The 18,901-nt window shown below is 35.8% G+C and overlaps 1 protein-coding gene across 4 annotated transcripts in view; it reads left to right on the top strand.

Annotated features, from left to right (window-relative positions):
• Positions 1–16,351, top strand: part of ldb1b (LIM-domain binding 1b) — a 38,579-nt gene extending 22,228 nt beyond the window's left edge. For 3 of the 4 annotated variants that reach the window (XM_058791546.1, XM_058791545.1, XM_058791547.1), the window contains 10 exons: positions 5,959–6,061; positions 7,338–7,382; positions 8,014–8,089; positions 8,279–8,381; positions 9,522–9,694; positions 9,990–10,112; positions 10,201–10,284; positions 11,223–11,346; positions 13,278–13,426; positions 13,945–16,351. In XM_058791546.1, coding sequence (XP_058647529.1) covers positions 5,959–6,061; positions 7,338–7,382; positions 8,014–8,089; positions 8,279–8,381; positions 9,522–9,694; positions 9,990–10,112; positions 10,201–10,284; positions 11,223–11,346; positions 13,278–13,426; positions 13,945–14,175 — 1,211 coding nt within the window. In that variant the 3' untranslated portion in view covers positions 14,176–16,351. Of the gene's footprint in view, positions 1–742; positions 1,008–5,958; positions 6,062–7,337; positions 7,383–8,013; positions 8,090–8,278; positions 8,382–9,521; positions 9,695–9,989; positions 10,113–10,200; positions 10,285–11,222; positions 11,347–13,277; positions 13,427–13,944 lie in introns of those variants that run through there. The other variant, XM_058791548.1, reaches the window with a different exon arrangement.
• Positions 16,352–18,901: the final 2,550 nt, after the last annotated feature.

Here is an 18,901-nt window from a genome sequence, read left to right as displayed (position 1 = left end):
ATTCATTATTTTGCACCTTATTTTAATACTGTTTATGCATATATTAATAATTGCATATAATTTTTCTTATTTTATTTTACACATTTTAATATTATATATGTATAGCTAATAATTACATATCACTTTTCTTATTTATATCCATTATTTTATTTTACACATTTTAATATTATATATGTATAGTTAATAATTATTATAAAATAAAATAAAAATCGTATTTTTGATTATTATTTTATTTAATGCTATAATTAAGATTTATTTTAGTGTTTTATTTAATAGTATTTCTCTCTCTCTTTCTCTATAAAATATTATATTATATATGATTTCTTTCATATTTTTATTAATTATCTTCAAAGACTATAGAATACTTTGATTATCTTGCACATGATTTTACTTTAATACTGTGTGTGTGTGTGTGTGTGTATATAGTTAATAATTATCATAAAATTAAATCTTTTTTTCATATTTTTATTCATTTTGCACCTTATGTGTGTGTGTGTGTGTGTATATATATATATATATATATATATATATATATATATAATGTATGTGTGTTTATATAATATTAACGTGTGTGTGTGTATAAAGTACATATTTATCAAGGCATAAGAAATACTGTAAATATATAATATACAATTTTATATAAATATTATATATGAAAAGCTTTGACTGTAAACAAGCGATAATCCTAAGATTGAAGGAGGTGTAGATGAGGTGAAAGAACAGAGAGAGAGAGAGAGAGAGAGAGAGAGCGAGAGAGCATCAGTCTGGCCTGTGCGCGTCTATTGTTCGCTCCGCGCGTGAACACAAAGACTCTCGAGGCGGGTTCATCGAGCGCGAGCGCCGCGGGACCTGCAGCTCGAGGCCTCGCGCGACTCAAACCGGACGATTCCGCGCTCATAACCGCCGTTTCCCATGATTTCACACCGATTTTAACGATCATCCGCGTCCCGGGATTCGCATAAAGCCCGTGCGGAGTCGCTCGGTCCTCCGGTCCATCAGTGTTTCAGGTAAAGCTGAGGGGTTTATTTACACGACTCTGTTTAACCGTTATTCTGACAGACAGAGCGCTTAATTTCAACTTCATTGTCGACTTTTATTTCAACAGGTTTTCAGGTTTATCGGATTTTGTTTTGTGGTTTTATTTAAACGATTCTTCGGTTCATGTCGGTGTTTTATTGCGCTGTTAGCATTAGCATGTAGCCGCGGGCCTCATCAATGGGCTTTATTTATGAACGCTCAAGCTCATTCAAACCTATAGAGCGGTTTTCATTACAGTTTTGCGTTATTGAAGTCTGTCAGACTGGGATTTCGCAGCAAACGTGTTGTATTAGTGAATGTGTGTGCGGTAATATAGTGTAAACACTGACTGATCCGATCATATGAGCTCATGAGTCTCATGACCAGAGATTTTCACTCACAATCTGCTGTGAAGACCATCATATTCTGTTTATTTCACGAGTAAACTGACTTTTTAGTTATTGTATTTCAGATATACATTTTTAAACCTTTCCAGCCCAAGAATAAACCTTTTAAACTCTAGTTCTGCTACTTAAAATGTATTTTTTTTTCATTAAAACTGTTTATTTCAGATTTATGTGCATGCATGATGTAAAACTTGTCTTGCTGCATTTCATAAAACCGTTCATGTTATTTAAAGAAAACTCTGCTTTTCTCCTATAAGACTATTTGTTTCTATTATTATAACAGTAAAATATTCCCGTGTCAGCATATGCATTGACTCTGTAAAGTGTTTTTGCTCTTAATTCGCAGTAATTTCCATTTACTGGAAGCCATCAGCATCATCTCGAGGGTCTCTGTGGTGTTGTGGTGAAAACAGTCATTAGCAGATCAGATGATCATCGTTTCCCACTTTTCACATGCGATGGACCATTAGCTCGTTACATCAGGCATAAAATCAACACAACGTGTCTGTATGTAATCTGTATGTTGGGCGCTGTAATGACGTCTGCTGTCCTATATGCGCTCAACTTATCATGTGGCACATTTAGACGGGAATTCGATTATGGCCAGGCTGTAGCCTGAAGTAATGTGGGCTGCTGCTGATGTTTTCAAGAAAGCAATTTACTGCACGGGAAGTTTGAGTTTGTAGTTTGATTTGATTTAGTAAGTCATTAAGCAGCCGTTGAATGATATCTCTTAATGGGACGCTCTTAAGATCTAATGCTGACGTTTTATTTACTTACTAAATGGCTAAACAGGCTGATTTCTTTCGACGTGCTTTCTGCTTTGCATCAAGCTGATGTTTTAGTATGATTATAAATCAGAATATTATGTGATTATCAGTGATCTGTGAACTGTAAAGGTGTTTTTGTGGGTTTTAATTTGCCTTCCACAATTTAAGGCCTTAAAAAGTCTTAAATTCATTAAATCATGGCATTAAATGTTGCATGCACTGCAAAAAAAAGAAAGAAATGTGGCAAAAAAATTAATATTTTCTACTGTTTTTGTTTTTGAAATGTTCTAAACATTTTTAAATCAAGATGCATTTTATTTGAGATGTACGTGTAAATGAAGTCTTAAAAAAAACTGAACAAAATTAAGTGAGTTTGTTTAGAATAAGAACAAATTTAATTTAAGATAAACTTTTTTTCTTTTGTAGATCATTTTCCTGAGCCCATCAGCAGATTTTTTCAGTCATTTTGATCAATCTGCTGTTTATTTCACAAAGAAGACCATCTTATTCTGTTTATTTCACAAGTACACTGACTTTTTGTCTGTTTATTTCAAATTTTACATTTTTCCCCCTAACGATAAATGTTTAAACTCTAGTCATGTTGCTTAAAATCTATTATTTCTTCATAAACTCTTATTTCCAATTTTTTTTTTTTTAAACATGCTTGTTTAATTTGTCTTGCTGCATTTCATAAAACTATTGCTAAATAATCTGAATCATGCATTTTGACAATATAATTTTTTATAAAAAACAAGACTTCTTATCTTCTGTTATTGTGCGTCTCCAGTAGTGTGTCTTGGTTTTAAATCTTACCACATTTGTATTGGAAAACAAGACATTGCTTTTTTTGCAGTGATATCTGAAGATATGGTGAAAGTTGTTTCCATAATCTGGTGGTTTGGAGCAAAGCTATTCAAGCCTTAAGCTACTGTTTATTTGGAAAATGGATTGAAAAGTTGTATTTTCAAGCTTTGAAGTGTTGCTAATAAAAGATATTTAAATTATGAGACCATATTGACGTGTTGCGTTCCCTTAAATGTATTACATTCTCCTTAGTTGTTCTTAAAAAGGTCTTAGAAAGTCTTCTAAGATCTGCAGAAGTGCTGGTTGTTTCCCGTGTAATATTGATAAGCGTAGCGCTGTTGTGAGAGGGATTTGTGTCCGTGAACAGGACTAACCTGTGTCCAGTGTCGTCCCCAGTGAATATTTAATGGCTCAAAGTCTGTTATGAATGTTTAATGAAGGATGTGCTCTGATGCCGGGACGCTTCCTGTACGCTGTGCGAGCGTGAGATTTGTATGTTTTCAGGTTGAGCTTTGGACTGTGCAGCGTTTTCTCTGAATCTCTCAGCTGTCTCGCTTTGGCCAAAGAATGCTATAATTCTTCACTCGTACAGTCTTTCAGATGGACGGTTTTCTCCAGGTCCAGTCAGATTTGCTGTGGGGTCAGAAGTGTGTCTGTTTCATGAAAATAAAGCACGACAGAGGTGAAATGATGCTTTTTTTTTTTGTCGTGAAGATGCATGAGGTGAAACTGTTGAAATCCACATCGGACGGCTGATTGTAGACGTTAATGTTTGGGAGAATCTTGTTTGCGTTGAGCATGTGTTGCTGCTTCAAGCTCACTGGCGGATTGTATACGTTTTTAACTTCATAAACATGTTTAATGGTTGCAGTGTATGTTGGTTTATTTTAGATGGATATCCATGAGCATGTTTCTTATCGAACGCATGCGTCATTGTCTGGTCATGTTTCATTGCCATTTGTAAGTTACGTTGGTTTAAAAGCACCTAATTGGTAAATAGTGTCAGTGTTTGATTTTTGCATCCAGAAATAGCCAATGTTATGCGTTTTTATAATTAATGATTATTGTTTAATGACAATAAATTTTAATAATAATAAATATAAATGTGTGTAATTTCTTTTTTTTATTTCTCTCTTTCTCTCTCTCTCTCTCTCTCTATATATATATATTTGTAAAACTTATGTATTATTTCTATTATATAAATATATATTCTTAATTATTTTACCAATACCTTCTTTAAAAATATCTATAAAATAAAACTATTATATATATATATTATATTACATGTATTATAATATATAGCCTATAGGATAAAAATAATACAATTTATATATTATTTCTATTATATGTATTTGTTTTATAATTTTCAAAATGTCCTTTATTTGTGCATTTATTTATTTATTTTATTATATTATATTTTAGATATTTGCATACATTTATTTTGTTTTTTAACCTTGAACGTATATTCAGTAATCTCCAGAATACAGTACCTGTAGTTTGAGATGTTTTTGAGTGCAACTGTGAAATGATCAAATGTTCTTTTTCACCTTCGTTCTTGTATTGTTTGTGTAATTCAGTTAAAGAGTCTTTCTGTGCCATATCACCCTCCATTTTACGATGAGCCGTGATGTTGACAGCTCTCGGATTTATTTGTGAGACATGTCGAGCGGTCATTATGAGGAGGAGCTGTTCCTGCGACAACAGGGGTCATGACCTCATTGTGGCTGAATGCATCATGTTATAGATCTGTTTAATTGGCGGGATGGAGAGGGTGAGGGGTGTGGCTGACCTCCGCCCCTGCGCTCTGTTTATGGAGGGTCTTTACTGCTCGAGTGTGTGAGACAGTCACTGTATTGCTTTCCCCAACACACACACACACACACTATACATTCACACTTTCACAAAGGTCAATTCAGAATCAGCATCTCTGTGTTTTAGCAGCACTGGAACAATCAGCATCCAGCATCAGAATAGCCTGTATTATAATGGTCTATATATACACTACAGGAGTGTTGTTGTTTTTTTATATAAATGTTTTTAAAAGAAGTCTTTTCTGTTCACCAAGGCTGTATTTATTTGATCAAAAATACTGTACAAATTGTGACATTACAATTTAAAATAGCTATTGTCTGGGTAAATTAGGGCTGCACGATATATCGCATGCAATATTTATTGCGCATCTTGTCAGTAAAGCCGGTTCTGTAATCAGCGGTAATTTCCATCACGTGTGTGATTTCACATGGAGCTGCATTTACCACACAGAGCCGTTGTTCATTAACAAGCTGCGCAAATCCACATTCATTATCAGCGTTCATTATCAACTGTGATATTACTATTCAGAAGTTTGAAGTAAGTAATATTTAAAAAAAGAAAAAAAAATGGATGCATTGAATTGATCAACAGTGTCAGTAAATGCATTCATAATGGCACAAAAGATTTCTATTTCAAATAAATGCTGTTCTTTTGAACTTTCTATTCTATTCCTAATCCTAAAAAATAAAATCTATCACGGCTTCCACAAAAATATTGTGCAGCACAATCAGCATATTAGAATGATTTCTGAAGATCATGTGCCACTGAAGACTGGAGTAATGATGCTGAAAATACAGCTGCACCTCACAGAAATAAATTACAGTTTAACATAGATTCACACAGAAAACGGTTATTTTAAATTATACTAACATTTCTCAATTTTTATTGTATTTTTGAACAAATAAATGCAGCCTTGGTGATTTTGCAAAACTACAAATCCTACAATTAGGCTAATCAAGTTGCGACCATTTATAATAGTACTAAACCACTTGAGGATACGTGTTTGTGATGTTTCCCACTCTTAATGAAGTTTAGTATCTCTGTGTACTGATAAGAATGTGAAATCATTAAATTATCCTGATGTTTGACTGGTGAATGTTGTCGAATCGCAGCTGAACATGTTCATCTCTCTTCCTCTCCCCGCTCAGGCTGTTCCTCCAAGTCGTTCAAGCTGTACTCCCCAAAGGAGCCCCCCAACGGAAGCGCTTTCCCCCCCTTCCACCCCGGCACCATGCTGGACAGAGACGTGGGGTGAGTCTGTCTGTTTCAAAAGCAGTGTCAGCTCAGAATCAAGGGATATTATAACTCACTTATAAATGTATAGCGGGTAAAATAAGTATTGAACATGTCACCATTTTTCTCAGGAAATATATTTCTAAAGGTGCTGTTGTCATGAAATTTTCACCAGATGTCTTTAACAACCCAAGCAATCCATACATACAAATTAAACAAAACAAATAAGTTCAGAAATGAAGTTATGTGTAATAAAATGGAATGAAACGGGGGAAGTATTGAACTGCTGAAATGTATTTAATACTTTGTACAAAAGCCTTTGTTGGTAATGACAGCTTGAAGACGCTCCTGCAGGAGAAACTAGTGGCATGCATTACTCAGCTGTGATTTCTGTGGGTCTCTTCTATGAACTCTGACCTTTAGTTCTTATTTTCTATTGGATTGAAGTCAGGTGATTGTCTGGCCGTTCTAGCAGCTTTATTTTCTTTCTCTGAAACCAGAGTTTGCTTGGCTGTGTTTGGGATCAGCGTCACCCTTGTTTCATCTTCATCATCCTGGTTCTGTAGCTGTTGGTACTGAAGCAGCTAATATTCATTTCCACTGACGAGGGGCAGGATTGCTTTAATTACTGAGAGATTTCAGCTGGTGTCTTGGCTTTCCTTTCTTCATGTGTTCAATACTTTTTCTCTGTGTCGTTCTGTTTTATTACACAACTTCATTTCTGAACTTGCTTGTTTTGTTTTCTTTGTATGTATGGATTATTCAGGTTGTTAAAGACATCTGGTGAAAATTTCATGTCAACAGCACCTTATAGTACTAAAAACTATCCATAAAGAATAATTCATGATGTGCATGAGTGGCCGTTAATGGAGAGTATCTCAAATCAGTCACTTGTGATGTTCCTGTGAGTGTATGTGAGGACAGAAGAGCGTTCAGCTGCATCAGCAGTCGGTGGATGTTTCTGTCAGATAGTGGGAGCAGGAAGTGCCAGCTGTCAGTCAGTGTCCAGGATTGGACAGCGTCCAGGAAGTGGGTGGGGCTTCCCTTGTGGCAGGGCAGTAAAGTCTAGCGGGTGTCTTATCTACTGTGCCACGCTGATAAATGCAGAAAACGACTCTCTTCCTGACTGTGATGGTGCCTGCAGACAGAGAACTGCACTTGTTCACTTCACAGCGTCTGGATGTTTTACAGTCTGTTTTATGACCTCATGAGGGCGTTTATAAAGCAGGTTATGTGAACGTTATGAGGTTTGACATGATCTTTCATAGTTATTTGCTTTGTCTTGTTTCTGCAGTCCGACGCCCATGTATCCCCCCACATACCTGGAGCCGGGCATCGGGTGAGACATTTACACATCTTTATTTTATTTAAAATATCATTTATCAGTATCACATTTGATCATCAGGTTTTTATGGCTCGTATAGTCTGATACAGTGAGAATATGGAGGAAAAAACAGCTCAGTTTTATTCAGAGGAGACTCAAACTGAGCAGAAATATGAATTTGTTGCGGATGCTGATATGTCTGATGAAATTTTGATGCTTGTTATGTAAATCAATGAGATCTTTATAACAGTAGAGCAAATACTGGCATAAAATGATCTAAATATCAGTGGTTGCTCTATATCTCCAATAATATGTCTCAGTATATAATGCAATCCAAACATATAATGCAATCCAATGCTGATTGAGAGATGAAGAAATAAACGCTCCTCAGAAGATGTGAGATGTTTTGGAGGCTTGAGAAGATCATTCCTCTGCTGAGGAACACTGAAAGTAACGCAGAAGACATGGAGAAGATTGTGTGTGAAACAGGTTTAACAGCAAAGTTTGATACTGTAGCTGTTAAAACATGCAGGTTCTATATTAGGATGTTTATTATTATAAGCACTATGATGATTCTATTAGTGTATATAAAGTTCGTGAAGTCTCAGTGTTTGTCTGAGTGCTAAAACAAGTCTGTGTTTCTCAGGAGACACACACCTTACGGGAATCAGACAGACTACAGGATATTTGAACTCAACAAGCGGCTTCAGAACTGGACAGAGGTGAGGCAGATCTGCTTTTCTGTTTACATTTATAGCTCTGTGTTTCTCAGTCTTAACTATAAGCACTTTAAACATTTAAATAATTTAAGATGATTTTGATATGCCTGACATAAACCCTATAGCACAGAAACATCTATCGGCTTCAGATGAATGATATCAGAGAGCCCTCTCTTTCTGTTTCTCTCTCAGGAGTGTGATAATCTGTGGTGGGACGCTTTCACTACTGAATTCTTTGAGGATGACGCTATGCTCACCATCACGTTTTGTCTGGAAGACGGTCCTAAACGATACAGTGAGTATCAGACGTTTATAGATAGTTGTGTTAAATGATTATCAATAAATGTGTCTAGAGACATTTAGGCCTGATATTAAGATCTGTGTCAGGTGATCCGATCGCAAGTGGTCTATTGAGACAGTTTGCTCTTGGTGTTACCATATAACTCATGACTACACTGGAAAAATGTGTAGGATTTACTTTGAAACATTTCATTTAGAAATTGTTAGTAAATTTCACAAATAATTACAAAAAAGGCAAGTAGCACATTGAATTAAATGTGAAATTTTGAAGTAGAAAAACTGAAGTTGTACTTTCTTACGACTCTTAAAAAAATAAAAATTTACTAGAACTTCAAATCTTATATGTATCAGCTTTAATGCACTTGTCAAAATAACAAAAACAAAAGTTTTAATGACAAAAAGAAATATTCAAAATGTAACATTTAATTTACAATCTTCAAAGGAGTGGAAAAATCTGTTTATTTAATGTCACAAACATTACAAAATAAGTTATTTATTTGTAATTTTTTTACAAAATCTGTCATTGGTTTGGATGCGGTAAAACCATCTGGCTCATGTTTGCATTTTCACTGGCCATAATTCTGACCTTTAAATCAGGATTAGGCATTAAATAATACATGTGATTCTCATGCATGTGAAAATTGGCTGAAAATTGAACAGATAGTTGTGATCTGGCTTAAATTCAGACAGGAATCATGTCTTGTGGTGCTTCTCTGCTGAATAAGGACAATATAAGACTTCTCTGCACAAATGGTTGTCGAAAGCAAAAATGCCACAAAATGCATCATTTTGTACAAAAGTGTGACATGATTGAGCAAAACATAATATTTTTGGAATCAACACCTCAAAATTAGCAAGAAACAAGCATTGTATTTAATTCAGTAAATATGATGTAGGATGGTGTTATCATTTGCACTACAGATATGATGCAACCTCTGAATGTGCTTTGAATGATCGGATTGCTTGAGACAAACATTACCAGCTGTAATTAAGGTTTTAGTTATTTATTGGAATTATGAAAAATTACACTAAATGGCATAGTAACTGTCAGCTGTTCACATTTAGTTACAGATTCTCATGAAATAACACCCAGTATGTTTCCTTGTCTTCATGGATGCCTTATTGTCTCTCACAGCGATCGGCCGGACGCTGATTCCTCGTTACTTTAGGAGTGTGTTTGAAGGCGGCGCCACAGAGCTCTACTACATTCTCAAGCACCCTAAAGAGTCCTTCCACAACAACTTTGTGTCTCTGGACTGTGATCAGTGTACGATGGTCACGCAGAACGGCAAACCCATGTTCACACAGGTGTGTGTGTGTGTGTGTGTGTGGGATGTTTAATGTGATGGTCAGCGTAGGGCTGCACGATTAATCGAATGTGATAGTCGTGCACATCTTGTCAGTAAAGCCAGTTCTGTGATCAGTAGTAAATCTCCATCACATGCTTTTAGATAGAGCAGCATTTATTACACAGAACCGTGTTTCACTGACAAGATGCGCATGACAATCGCAGCTTTTGCCTAATCCTGATTTCATTTAAATTTATTGTGCAGCCCTAGTTCAGGGGGATGTTTCTGTGGTGTAACTCTGCTGGTCTCCTCAGGTGTGTGTGGAGGGCCGTCTGTACCTGGAGTTCATGTTCGACGACATGATGAGAATAAAGACGTGGCATTTCAGCATCCGGCAGCACAGAGAGCTCATTCCCCGCAGCATCCTGGCCATGCATGTTAGTTCCTCTTCCTGCAACTCACAGTGTTTCTTCTTCTAGCTGGTGTTTCATCCCTGATGATGGTGTGATTTTGTGTCCATCTCAGGCTCAGGACCCGCAGATGTTGGATCAGCTGTCCAAAAACATCACCAGATGCGGCCTGTCAAACTCCACCCTCAACTACCTCCGAGTACGAACACCACAACACAACACTGTGACGTCTTCTACAGCTTTCATTCAGCTCATTAGGAACTGGGGCTGTCGATTTAACACATTAATTTGAAATGATCAACGCATTTAACACACCCAGATTTGTGCCTCATCTTACGTTGTTTACGAACATGATGCAGGACGACTGAATCAAGTGAACAAATGATTTGCTGACTCATTCATAAAGATCAGTCTCTTGCTCCATTTCTGAATGAATCAGCTGTTTAAATGAATTGAGTCTGATTCAGTGACTCATTCATGAAGACAGTCACTTGCTTTATTTCTGAATGAATCGGTCATTTCAACAAATCGAGTGAGCCAATGATTCAGTGACTCGTTCATAAAAACTTGCTTCGTTTTCTTTCCCTGCGTCCCAATCTGCATACTATCCACCCTATCTGCCCTTAATAGTATTGAAAAATACTAATATCACATAGAATTTTGGATGGATAGTATGCACATTGGGACACAGGCATTGTTTCTTGAATGAATCAGTCATTTGAATGAATCGAGTGAGCCAATGATTCAGTGACTCATTCATAAAGACTTGCTTCGTCTGAATTAATCAGCTATTTGAACAAAAACTATTTCATATTTCAAATTTTTTAAACCCGTTAATGCCCATTGATCTGATAGCATTGTTCATGCAATTCTAATTCAGTCTGTGTAAATACACCTAAATGCTATGTTGAATCAAAATATTTCTTTTTAAAGTTACTTTTTTCAATGCTTTTCTCATTTTAACACAATAATGACTTTAAATGATCTTTTGTGGGGTAATTTCGCAGCCCAAATTGATGTCCAGTTAATTTGCGAGTAATTAGATTAATCGGCACAGCATGTAGTTAATTACATTAAACATTTTAATTGCTTGACAGCCCTATTAGTAATGTGTCTTTTTGTGTGTGTCTGTCTCAGTTGTGTGTGATCCTGGAGCCCATGCAGGAGCTGATGTCCAGACACAAGACGTACAGTCTGAGTCCCCGAGACTGTCTCAAGACGTGTCTGTTCCAGAAGTGGCAGAGGATGGTCGCTCCTCCAGGTCAGGAGTCACTCGTGTCTCTGAGACTCTGCTGGTGTTTGTGATTCAAATCTTTTTTATTAGCATTTTAGTGACAGTTGCAGAATGGTACATCATAGGAAAAAAGTAGATAAACCATAGGAAACTGTCCATTATTAATCTCTCCTGCAAACCTTCCCCCCAGCCAAATAACCCCCCTAAATAATTCAAATTAAAAAATAAATAAGAATAAAATAAATGAGTAATCAAAAAAAATTTATAATAAACTTTAAATTCCTTCCAAAGTCAGTCTTTTAATAGTTGAAAGTTATGGATTGTTACCAGTTGGAGGTGAGCAAGATAAACCTTTAATGTAATTTAAGAAGGGATCCCAAGTCTTGTAAATGGATTTAAGTGAACCAGAGAGTGAGCATCTCAAGCCTGGAAGTGTCATGGAATTTTTAAAACAGCAATTTCCAGGCCTGGAAAAGTTTTGGAAAATAAATAAACCCAGAAAGTAGAATTATGTTTAATCGGGTACTGAATTTTGGTGCGGGATTGCGCATAGGCTATATCGCATAGATTTACTCATTCCTGCAGCTTTTGACTTTAAAATGATGGATATCCACACATTTATTCATTAGCTTATAGCATGTAGGTTTGATAAGTAAGTAAATCCACACAGAATATCAGATCAAACTCAGGACTGTTAAGGGTCTTCTATTATTTGTGTGCACTCACAATATCAGCATACGTTGTGTGTTTTTTTTTTTTAAGCAAACAAACAGGATGTGCTTTCTGCCGTCTCGGTCTCTGTGAATATTTGAAGCCAGGGGTCATCAAACTTGGTCCTGGAGGGCCGGTGTCCTGCAGAGTTTAGCTCCAACCCCAATCAAACACACCTGAAGCAGCTAATCAAGGTCTTGCTTGGTATACGTGAAACTTCCAGGCAGGTGTGTTGAGGCAAGTTGGAGCTAAACTCTGCAGAACACCGGCCCTCCAGGACCAAGTTTGATGACCCCTGTTCTAGGCTATTTCCCTTGGCCCCGACACATTCATCACGTAATTACTTTCTGGGGTTTTGCGGCAAGCTTTATTGCGTGCACTTTAACGTGGAACTCTTCCAGCACTTGCTGCTGCTGCTGATGCTGGCAGGACACTTAACACCGTCTGTGAAAATTGTCCCGACGGCGTTAATAAGTTGGGGCCCGTCGGGCTCGGGCTGAAATGCAGGGCTCTAATTAGCGCAGCTTGTTGCGTTTAAGCAACAAAAAACACACAAAATGAAGTCAAAATGGCCATCCTGGCGAGTATCCTCATTAGCACTGTTGTTTTTTTCTTAAGTGAATGTAAACAGTTGCGATAGAGAAAAGTTTCCAAAAAGTTAAATAAATGCTAATATTCAGTGATGTGATATGTTCTCTGTGTGGAGCATAACGTCTGGCGCAGTTGCAGCTTGTACTTACTACTAAAACAAGAAGGCAAACAAGTAGTATTAATAGTCATTAATTTTAGTTAACATGCTATGATAATTTGAACAGATTTTTATTCTTATTGTAAAATAATGGAACATTAGGTCATGAATATTGTCTCAAAAGTCATGGAAAATTAATGTGTAGGAACCCTGGTAGAAAATGTGTGTATCCACCTGTCATGAGTTGGGATAAAGTATGCTTCCACTTAAGTAGAATAGCCCGTCTGGCCAGGATTGTAGTGAAAGCAGTAACTTTACGATCCTGGGCCGTCAAATCTGGTATAGGAGAAACCCCAAACAGGGCTAGAAATGGGTCAGGCTCAATATTAATGTTAAGAGCTTTTTTAAGCATCTCAAATAAATAGGACCAAAAGGTTACCAGCCTCGGACATGTCCAAAACATATGTAAATGATTGTCAGGTGAATGTTTGCAGCACTCCTGTCTGCTGGTGTTTGTGTAGCGTGTGTTTGAGCTCGTCTGTGTGGCGTCTCTCCGCAGCTGAACCGGCCAGACAGGCGCCGAGTAAGCGACGGAAGCGCAAGATGTCAGGCGGCAGCACCATGAGCGCCGGCGGCGGCTCCAATAACAACAGCAACAACAAGAAGAAGAGCCCAGCAAACAGTTTCCCGCTGTCCAGTCAGGTCCCGGTGAGTAACCAATCACATGTCATCTTACAGCATAAACACACGCAACAGCTTACTGAAGGAACAAAAGCCAGCCAGTCAAAACACATTTGAAATTTAAAAGTAGGAAATATCAGTTTACATTTCCAAACATTCATTTAGCCATTAATTGTAATAATCCAGTGAGATGTTTGAGATCTGATCATCATCAGTCTGTCTGGAGTGACGTGAAGAAACAGAACAAACTGAGACTAAATCCAGAAGAATATATCAAATATATGAAAAATTGTGTATATGTTTTTATATATCCAATTTTATATAATACATGAATTTACTTGAATGCGAATATATAAATAGAAATGCGTGTTTTTTTTTTTTTTTTTTTTTTTTATAATATGTGTGTGTGTGTGTGTGTGTGTGTGATTTATGTAATTTTATAATATATACACACTTTTTTTGTGCCAAAAACAGTCATAATATATGACCAATTTTTTTCCCTAAATGGTGTTTCTAATGCTAATGGTGTGTTTCGGTGTGCTCAGGATGTGATGGTGGTGGGCGAGCCCACGCTGATGGGCGGTGAGTTCGGGGACGAGGACGAGCGTCTGATCACGCGGCTGGAGAACACACAGTTTGACGCGGCCAACGGCATCGACGACGAGGACAGCTTTAACAACTCGCCCGCGCTGGGAGCCAACAGCCCCTGGAATAACAAGCCTCCGTCCAGCCAGGAGGGCAAGAACGACAACCCCACCTCACAGGCGTCTCAGTGAGACTCAGGGCGGGGCTGGGGGCGGGGCCAGGGAGCGTCAGGCATCCAATGGGAAGAAAGAGGTGCGGTCGACTCATTCATCTACCTGCAGTAGCTGGTCTTCCTGTCAGCAGAGGAAGTGAACCTGCAGGACCAGAGATGAGCGTCGCACCACAACAGAAACCGTTTACTCGACACAGGACAGTTTTTATTCACACACTCGTGGTTTTGTTGGTGATTTATGAGGAGCCTGTAGATAGTTCATATGTTTAAGTTAAGATGAAGCAGAGAAATCTGACCACGTAAAACGCCAACAAGACCAACAAATATCCAGCTCTGGTTTCACTCACAAGAAATGACGTTTTGCATGAGGAAAATATAATTTTTTTTTTTTTGAAAGATAATTTTAGTTTTAATACTGTTTTGTATGGAAGCTTGTTTCTGCCACTGAATAAAAATATAAAAAGGTAATTGGAACTTTCTACCTCACAATTCAGACTTTTCAGAATTATTTTTTTTTAATTCAGACTTTTTTTCTAGCAGTTGTGAGTTTTTATCTCATGATTCTGACTTTTCTCGCAATTGCGAATTATCTAAATTCTGACTTTTTTTTTTCTTGCAATTGCGACATTTTATCTCACGATTCTAACTTTTCTCACAATTGCAAATTTTTCTCAATTCTGACTTTTTTTTTTCTCAGAACTGTGACTTTGTCTCGCAAATGCAACTTTCTCTCACAATTGCGACTTATCTCACAATTCTGACTTTTTTCTCACAAATACGACTTTCTCTTACAATTCTGACTTCTCGCAATTGCAACTATTTCATTCAGATTTTTTTTTCTTGCAATTGCGACTTCTCACAATTGTTTTTTTTTTCTCAAAATTGGTGAGATAAACTCAAAATATGAACTAAAATTGTAAGAAAATATTATTTTTCCTCAGAATTGGACTTTATAACTTCCAACATCTCAATTCTGAGAAAAAAAGTTGCAATTACCTTTTTAATTTCTTAAGTAGCTTCCATAGTTTTGTTACTGTATTGCAATGAGAGAATTTTTTTAATTTTTTTTATGTGAATCAGCATAAATCAAAACACTACCGTTCCTATCCTCTTGTTTTGCATTACAGTAATGAGAATTTGCTGGGGAAAATGTTTAATCATCATTTCAATGCAAACAAACTAATGGTTCTAATAGTAGGCTAGATATTTTCTTTCAGCAAAATGTCATTTCTTATGTTTGGAGTAAAATATCAAACACAACAGATTAATTTGCAGTCTCACATCTTCCTCTGATTGCTGGAGGATGTTTAATATCACATGAAGAGCGTTTCAACTCAGACGCGTTTTGGAGAATTTTATCCATGTTTTATACCAGCCTCTATTTCCCTAGAATGTTTTATTTTATTATTTTGGTTTCTTTTTTTCTTTTTTTACTGATGTTGAAAGCTGCAAACCAAGGAGTAACAGAACCGTCGAGGTCCTTAAAGATTTCAAGCCTCAGATTCTATTGGTTTGTCTTATTTTTAAAGAGAGTCGTTTAGCGTGGGCTTTGATTGATTTCTGTGTACTTGTGCTTGTATATTTAAGGTAGTAGCAGAGTTCTGTATAACTGTATTGAGATGTATTCCTCCTTAGAGTTACATAAAGCCATTCTGATCTAATGTGTAAAAAAATGCAAAACGTGAAAGATGAAAACACACCAACCTCGTCTTTTCCCCTCTTGATTATTTTTTTAATTTGCATATACGACTGATGAATTGAAATCAAGGGCACGGTCTGTGTTTGTTGCCTGATTGTTTGAGTTTCTGCCACAGAAGACGCTTTAAGCAGACTTCAGTGTTTGTTTTCTATCAGTCTGTTTCTTCATCTTCTGTTCTTCACGTGTTTAAGGGAGACCAACTGTGATCAGCTAGTCATGTTTCATTAACATGTTAGTTGTTTTATTTCACCCACACACCCAATACTGCTGAAACTCAGATTTTTGTACTATTTGATGATTTTTTTCTCTCTCTACTTCTGACCAGCTGAATCGATCTGAATGAATTAAAGGTCTGCACTTGTAATTGAAACAAACTGGTGATCTTTTCCACCTTTAACCTTGTAGATGCCCCTGTTTGATATAACTTTGTTTTCTTAATTTCTGCCCTTGATTAAATTAATGTATGGAACCAATAAAATATGAATTTTCACTTTAAGGATTTCTGCTTCTGTGTGATTTATAGTTTTATATGTATATAATAATTATAATATGTATCCTATTTATGTATATTAATTTATATTTGTTTATATATGTTTTTAATTTATATTTAACATTTTAAATATTTATGTATTTAATGTTTTATATCTGTGTGTGTCTGGAAGGAGTTCAGTCATAAGTCGAAAATAACGTAATTCATATTGAATTAAGTAGTAAATAAATAATATAATTAGATATTAATTAATATTCATATGTATTGAAATGTGTATTATAACAGTATATAATAAAAGTATATATAAATATAAATGTGTGTATGTATATGTATATATATATATATATATATAGTCATTTATAAGTGTAAATATAAACATTTTAATATTGTAAATAAATACATTATAAATTTATATATTTTACATTGTGTGTGTGTGTGGAACTCGGTCATCGTCAGCTGAAAATAAATATTTTTAATAAAATATAATTATTAATAATATAAATATTAGAATATATAATGAATATACATACATTTATATAAATAATTACTTGTATATAATATTAAAAGTTTAATAGTAATAATTACATAGATCATTATGTTTATATATTTTTGTATTTATATACACATTTATAGATCTATGAAGACTTCAAAAATGTATTGAAGCAAGATATTTTAATCAACAACTAAAAGTTCATGCAAGTGACATCAGTGTCTCTAATTATTTATTTATTTATCCTGCTAATTTATTGTTGTAAAACTGTGGTATAATACAAAAGAAAGAAAAGAAACATGGTTACTACACTTTGTGTATTTTTTTTTCTTTGTTTTTTTTGTTTTTTTTTATAACTGTATTGCCTTAATGGTTTGATGTTTGGTGCTGTTAATAATAATAAAAATTAATTAATTAAAAAAATTAGAAAAAATGATTCGCGAACCTGCTCCGTAGCCCCGATCTGAATCAAATGATTCACGATACGGATCTGATTGGAGCGCTTCGAAACAGTGAATCATTTATATAAATCGCAGTGGTTTAACCGATTCTGAGTTTCTAAAAGCTCTGTTTCTCTCATCACTATACGTGCTTTTAACAATCATTACAACTGATGTCTAAATTGGAAAATGAATGGCTCTTTTGATCTGTTTTTCTTCTTCTAGTGAATCGCTTGAACTGAATGATGGAAGTCACGAGTTTGAATCAATCGGAGCGGTTCCAGTGTAAATGACTCACTCAGTTGATTCGGTTCGTCTGTTCTCGTCTTCAGTCATGTTTACACGACGCTGTCAGAACTACTACTGGCTCAGCTCGCTAGATTTATAACATTAACTGAAATAAGAGAAAAAAGTGTGATGTTTCCAAATAAAATCTCCATATTTCCATTCATAACATCCAAAGCAAATCTACTCCACATTGAGGCGAGGTGACCGGTTTACTGCTAACTAGTGAAACACTAATTAATATAACATTAAAATACATGTTCGATGGAAACATTGCTTTATGATGGAGTTTGTAGCTTAATTCACTAGATTTGAAATAGTTTGAGCTGCGGTTCAATAGAAATCAGCTGAAAGCATCCAGTCTCTCATAGCATTGAAGTCAATGTTCAGTTGTAATAAATATTTGAGAAATGATTGTTGTATGTGATTGTATTAGTCTATATAGAGTGAACACAAAACAGCAGAACAACATGCAGTTAAAGAGCTGAACTCTGCTTCAGCTCTTATATGTTCTTATTACACACATGTATTAGATGTTTTATTATGTCCCTAAAGACTAGTCATCACTATCTCAAATTTTTGTGGAGCAGTTCTGATCCTTCTGGAGGCTGTTGGTTCCAAACCCACAAGAAGCTTAAAGCTGATGTATTCTTGAAATCTGACTTTTCTGAAAAACCTATGGCACAAGTTTACATTATTAGTTTATTTTGTGCACTAGGCCTATTTGACAGGGTTGCTTTTGTGTATTGCATTATATCTGGTTTTTAATTCAGAACCTGAAATGCCCTTTTATATTTCATATAGTTCCGAAATAACATTTTACTCGCAACAATAACCCTATTCGTGTGTGAAAGGCTGAATTTAATCTTCAGATCGGTCCAGTGACATTTAAAATCGCCTCTGCAGGATTGAAACTGCTCAGAACATTCTCAAATGACATTTCTGTATCAGTCTGAATGAATATCATATAATATTGAAAGGGGATCTTTATGAGGAGGAATTGAAGTGCAACAGCTCGTGAAAATACGGCCAGATTTTACTGACATCTAGAGCTTCGACGCAAAACACATGTTTATTCTTTCAATTTTACTCTGATTATGCTTTAAAGCATTGAAATTGCGGTTAATTTGGATTTCGTTAGGACTGATTAGTCTTCACTGTGTCACGTGATAAGTGTTACTTTTCTCAGCGTTTAGTAAGATGATCCAATCACAACCATTGGTGTTGACTCGAGTCGAATTTGTATGCGATGCGGGGCTTCTCCATTTTTTTAAATGTCAGAATCCAGTTAAAAGTATGAAAAATTAAAATTTCCGGTGTCTTCAATTAGGAAAAACACAT

This window comes from Onychostoma macrolepis, chromosome 11 (assembly GCF_012432095.1).
Source record: "Onychostoma macrolepis isolate SWU-2019 chromosome 11, ASM1243209v1, whole genome shotgun sequence".
Taxonomy (NCBI): Eukaryota; Metazoa; Chordata; class Actinopteri; order Cypriniformes; family Cyprinidae; genus Onychostoma; species Onychostoma macrolepis.
This window is presented reverse-complemented; position numbering and strand designations above follow the sequence as displayed.